The 6,000-nt window shown below is 44.6% G+C and overlaps 1 protein-coding gene across 1 annotated transcript in view; it reads left to right on the forward strand.

The window, feature by feature from the left end:
• Positions 1-6,000, forward strand: part of LOC143298074 (E3 ubiquitin-protein ligase rnf213-alpha-like) — a 168,958-nt gene that overhangs the window by 103,801 nt on the left and 59,157 nt on the right. The window contains exons 65-66 of the mRNA XM_076610754.1: positions 80-221; positions 3,310-3,719. Coding sequence (XP_076466869.1) covers positions 80-221; positions 3,310-3,719 — 552 coding nt within the window. The remainder of the gene's footprint in view (positions 1-79; positions 222-3,309; positions 3,720-6,000) is intronic.

Consider the following 6,000-nt stretch of genomic DNA (forward strand, 5'->3'; position numbering starts at 1 on the left):
GACATGGCATTACCATGTAGTGCCTGTTCTGGTCCACAAGCAACATGACCTGATTTGACTTTTGCTGCCTTGTGTGCAGAGAATGCGGACTTCTTCAAGGGTCTGCACAAACTAGTGGCCAGCGTGCTGAAGGAGAGGGAGCTACGCATGGTGGACGCAGAGCGCTGGCTGTCCAGAGATGCTGCCAAGCTGGAGACCGTGAAGAAGGCAGGAACGTTCAGGTGGGCAGTGCTATTATTGATTTAAATGTTTGAGACCGTGAAGAAGGCAGGAACGTTCAGGTGGGCAGTGCTATTATTGATTTAAATATTTGAGACCGTGAAGAAGATGGGAACGTTCAGGTGGACAGTGCTATTATTGATTTAAATGTTTGAGACCGTGAAGAAGGCAGGAACGTTCAGGTGGGCAGTGCTATTATTGATTTAAATGTTTGAGACCGTGAAGAAGATGGGAACGTTCAGGTGGACAGTGCTATTATTGATTTAAATGTTTGAGACCGTGAAGAAGGCAGGAACGTTCAGTGTTTGAGACCGTGAAGAAGGCAGGAACGTTCAGGTGGGCAGTGCTATTATTGATTTAAATGTTTGAGACCGTGAAGAAGGCAGGAACGTTCAGGTGGGCAGTGCTATTATTGATTTAAATGTTTGAGACCGTGAAGAAGGCAGGAACGTTCAGGTGGGCAGTACTATTATTGATTTAAATGTTTGAGACCGTGAAGAAGATGGGAACGTTCAGGTGGACAGTGCTATTATTGATTTAAATGTTTGAGACCGTGAAGAAGGCAGGAATGTTCAGTGTTTGAGACCGTGAAGAAGGCAGGAACGTTCAGGTGGGCAGTGCTATTATTGATTTAAATGTTTGAGACCGTGAAGAAGGCGGGAACGTTCAGGTGGGCAGTGCTATTATTGATTTAAATGTTTGAGACTGTGAAGAAGACGGGAACGTTCAGGTGGGCAGTGCTATTATTGATTTAAATGTTTGAGACCGTGAAGAAGGCGGGAACGTTCAGGTGGGCAGTGCTATTATTGATTTAAATGTTTGAGACTGTGAAGAAGGCAGGAACGTTCAGGTGGGCAGTGCTATTATTGATTTAAATGTTTGAGACCGTGAAGAAGATGGGAACGTTCAGGTGGACAGTGCTATTATTGATTTAAATGTTTGAGACCGTGAAGAAGGCAGGAACGTTCAGTGTTTGAGACCGTGAAGAAGGCAGGAACGTTCAGGTGGGCAGTGCTATTATTGATTTAAATGTTTGAGACCGTGAAGAAGGCGGGAACGTTCAGGTGGGCAGTGCTATTATTGATTTAAATGTTTGAGACCGTGAAGAAGACGGGAACGTTCAGGTGGGCAGTGCTATTATTGATTTAAATGTTTGAGACCGTGAAGGAGGCGGGAACGTTCAGGTGGGCAGTGCTGTTATTGATTTACATGTTTGAGACCGTGAAGAAGGCGGGAACGTTCAGGTGGGCAGTGCTATTATTGATTTAAATGTTTGAGACCGTGAAGAAGGTGGGAACGTTCAGGTGGGCAGTGCTATTATTGATTAAACTGAGACCATGAAGAAGGCAGGAACGTTCAGGTGGGGCATCGCTGTTGTCACTTTTACTCTCCACTCTTAACTTGTATTTTTAAATTTTTTTTTGCAAAGCAAGGCAAGGAGTTTATTTCGTGTGTCCCCTTGGGGCATTGAAACATTACTTACATTCATCTTTTACATATATCCTATAAATATAAAAAGAGTGATGTCAAAAACAAGAAGTAGGTTCATTCGTTCAATCATTTAATATACACATGGACAAGTACTATTTCACTCATAATACAAACAAACAAAAAACAACAAAAAATCAATTTAAAAAACATGTATCAATAGACAAAACATTAATAAAAAGAGCTACGTATAACAGAAACCAAGGATTTTGTTTTGTTTTTTTCAGAAAATAATAGGTGGAACTTAATTCAATTTACCCCTATCCCTCTCCTCTCCTAACTTGTAAACAAGCACTGTATTTTAGGAACTATGAGTGTTGGAGTGTTGACCTTTTGGTAATGCGTCTGCCTAGGAAGCAAGAGAATCTGAGCGCACTGGTTCGAATCCCACAATTGCCAGTATTTTCTCCCCCTCCACTAGACCTTGAGTGGTGGTCTGGATTTGGATGAGATGATACACAAGGTCCTGTGTGCAGCATGCACTGGCCACACATACAAGAACCATGGCAATGAAAGGGTTGTCCCTGGCAAAATTATGTAGAAAATCTTTTCGATAGGAAAAGAAAATTGCAAGCAGGAAAATTTTGTTTTAAATGGGTGGCACTCTCAGTGTAGCATTGCGCTCTCCCTGTGGAGAGCAGCCTGAATTTCATACACACAAATCTGCTGTGATAAAAGAGAATAACAATACACGATACTACAATGCAGTACAATGCATTGCAATACAATGAGACAATGCTTTTTCCGTCAGCTTCAACTCATGCACCTTAATAAACAGTACGCCTGATGTATGATGTTTGTGGCTGTGAACTAGAGTAAAAACAGCTCTAATGTGATATACACTTTAAAAAAAACAAACACCAACACACCTCTAAACATTGATTTAATTACACATACTTAACCGTGACCCAACTAGTGCAGACTCCGGCAGGGGTCTGACATTCCTGTCCTGTGCAAACTACTATCCGCCTATGCGGAGAAAACGAAACTACGGCCGATAACCTCCCGGCATTTATTTTGAATGTCTTTTCCTTATTGAACTTACTTTGTTCAGGTTTCAGGATTAATTTTTTTTACCAGTATAAATCATGCAGGTGTTGCAAAGATGATTTTTTTTTTTTTTTTTAACATGAAAAAAGAATGAAAAAAAGTCTGATGCAATGTTACAGTGATGATCTTTTTTTCTTTCTTTTTTTAAATTATAGTGTAAAAAGAAAAAAAAAGATCAGTCCAATAAGATGCTTAACAAATCAACAATGATTTTTTTTTAATATAAAAAAAAAAGGGAAGAGTTAAATGTTTAAAGCGCATTGAGCTTCAAGAATGATTATGCGCTTTTGCATGATATCTTAATCGATAAGTAAGTGAGATTCATTTGCAAAAAACAAAATGGAAGGTTCAAAGATTTAAAGCACATAGAGCTTCAAGAATATGCTCTCGAGCAAGATATCGTAATCAGTAAATACATAGAGCTTCAAGAATATGCACTATAGCATGGTATCTTAATTAATCATTAATTCAAGAATATACGCCATAGCAAGACATCTTAATTGATAGATAAATAAATAAGATTAATCCATTGACCTGTGTGTGGCACCACAGACGCTCATGGATGCAGTACATAGAGAACAAGGTGGTGCCGGTGCTGGCCGGGGTCATCGCTTACCTGGACACCAACCATAACCTGGACCTCCACCCCCCACTCACCACCACCCCCCACGGCGCCCCTCCCCACACCCCCAGCCCCAGCTCCCCCCCAATGCCACCCACAGCAGTCACCCCGGGTGGCGGGGCAGCAGGGTGGGTTGGAGAGCTGTGGGTGGCGGTGCTCCAGGAGGTGTGTGAGCTGCAGTACCAGCGGCTGAGGTCCACGTCGGACAAGGAGGAGCTGGATGAGTTCACCGTGCATCACACGGGGGCCGCCTCCCTCCCTGTCTCTGCTCGCCTCCCCTTCTCCTGGCTGTTGTGGGAGTTTGTGGACAGGGCCATCACCGGGGCCAAGAGTGTGGAGGGTAGGCGTTTTGTTGGTTTGGATGTTGGGAGGCGGGGGGGGGGGGGGGGGGGGGGGGCTGGGGGGCATGGGCAGGTGCGTGCTCATCTCCTGGCTGCTCTGGGAGTTTTTGGACAGGGCCATTTGTTGGTGTGTGTGTGTGTGTGCGAGAGGGGGGGAGGGGGGATGAGGGATGTTGGTTTGGGTGTGTGTGTGTATGTGAGTATATGTATGTATGTGTGTGTGTGTGTGTGTGGGGGGCGTCTCTCTTTTTCCTGACTGCTCTGGGAGTTTGTGGACAGGGCCATTTGTTGGTGGGTGTGGGTGGGTGGGTGTGGGGGGTAGGGATGTTGGTTTGGGTGGGTGTGTGTATGTGTGTGAGTGTGTGTGTGTGAGAGAGTGTGAGTATATGTGTGTGTGTTGATGTGTGGGTATGTGTGTAGGGGGTGGGGGGGGTTCTCTCTTTTTCCTGACTGCTGTGGGAGTTTGTGGAGAGAGCCATCACTGGGGCCAAGAGTGTAGAGGGAAGGGGTTTTGTTGGTTTGTCAAATTTGTGGGTGGGTGAGAGTGGTGGTGGTGGTGTGTGTGTGTGTGTGGGGGGGGGGGTTGGTTTGTGTGTTGGGGTGTGTGTATGTCAGTGTGCGTGTGACTGTATGCATGTATTTGTATTGAGTGCAAAAAAGTCCTAGTCTGTGTGTGTGTGGTGTGTGGGATGGAGTGGGGGGCAGCTGTTAGGGAGATGCAGGTGTGGGGTGGGGGGGAGGGGAAGTGCATGTGTGTGTGTGTGTGTGTAGTCTCTGAAGTGAATGCGATGTAATCACTGAAGTGGACAAGTTGTAACACCCCATTAAGATGTTTGGGTTTTTTTTTGTGACCTTGGTTGCATGCAGTCCTTGGATCACCTTTTCACTTTTCTTTCACTTTTTTTTTTTTTTAAAATGTATTCTTCGTATGAGACTTCTTCATTTGCTGAAAACACTTACACAAACACACACACATAATGCTCATGCACTCACACACACACACACACTCACACACATGCACACACATGTGTGCACACACACTCACATACATATGTACATGACCAAATGCACACAAACCCACAATCATACACTATCCTTTGTATGCTTTCATATTCATGGACAATTTCTTTGCATCACTTTTAATGTTTCATGAGTGTGTGTTTACATTTGTCTGTGATTTATCAATTGCTCTGGTGTGTGTCCATCCTTACTCCACCCCCCCCCACCACTCCCAGCTCTCACCCATCATACCCTCAGCCCTCCAGCCTCCTTTCTTTCCAACATTCTCTCCACGCTAAGCATCAGTATGCCAGTGCAGTGCTGTCACTGATGTGGATGAGCAATGAAATCACGCTTGTGTGATGACCATGAGCTGCCATGGTTCGTTCGTTCTTTAGTTTAACGTCTTTTCACTGTAAGTGATATTAGTGTGCATGCCATGGTAGCATCAGTTAGATGCAGGACTTTTGATCCAGTTTTCACCTGTGACCAGGGTTCAGGGCCCAGTTTGATTGATTGATGTGGATAATAATAATAATAATAATGGTATTTATATAGCGCTGGATCTTGTGCAGAGACAAATCAAAGCGCTTTTGCACCAGTCATTCACACGCATGCATAACTCTAAAACTGTAGAAACTAAAGACAAGGAAGGGCAGGCAAGGGAGGCTATTTTGGGAAGAGGTGGGTTTTAAGGCCAGACTTGAAAGAGCTGAGTGTGGAGACTTGAAGAAGCGAAAGAGGAAGTTCATTCCAATCGCAAGGTCCAGAAACAGAGAAAGAACGGCGGCCAACAGTCGAGTGTTTGAATCTGGGTATGCGTAAACAGAGTGGATCCGAAGCCGATCATAGTGAGCAAGATGGAGTGTAGAGGTGAAGGCAGCCGCAGAGATAGGAAGGGGCAGTTTTGTGAATGCATCTACAACATAGAGTGCTGATCTTGTACTTTATTCGGTGTGAGACAGGGAGCCAGTGGAGATGTTGCAAAAGAGGAGTGATGTGCTCAGATCTTTTCTTTCTGAGGATGATATAGCACCTATCCTCGGTCAGAGACCAAGCTCTAAGTGCTTTACATTCACGGAGACATTTGGACCACAGGCTGCCTACCTGGGTAGAGCCGACTGACAGCTGCCACTGGGCGCTCATCATTCGTTTCCTGTGTCATTCAATCAGATTTCAGACGCACACGCATACACACTCAGACAGACATGTAACCTTTTACGTGTATGACCATTTTAATTTATTTACCCCGCCATGTAGGCAGCCATACTCCATTTTTTG

This window comes from Babylonia areolata, chromosome 23, assembly GCF_041734735.1.
Source record: "Babylonia areolata isolate BAREFJ2019XMU chromosome 23, ASM4173473v1, whole genome shotgun sequence".
NCBI lineage: Eukaryota > Metazoa > Mollusca > Gastropoda > Neogastropoda > Buccinidae > Babylonia > Babylonia areolata.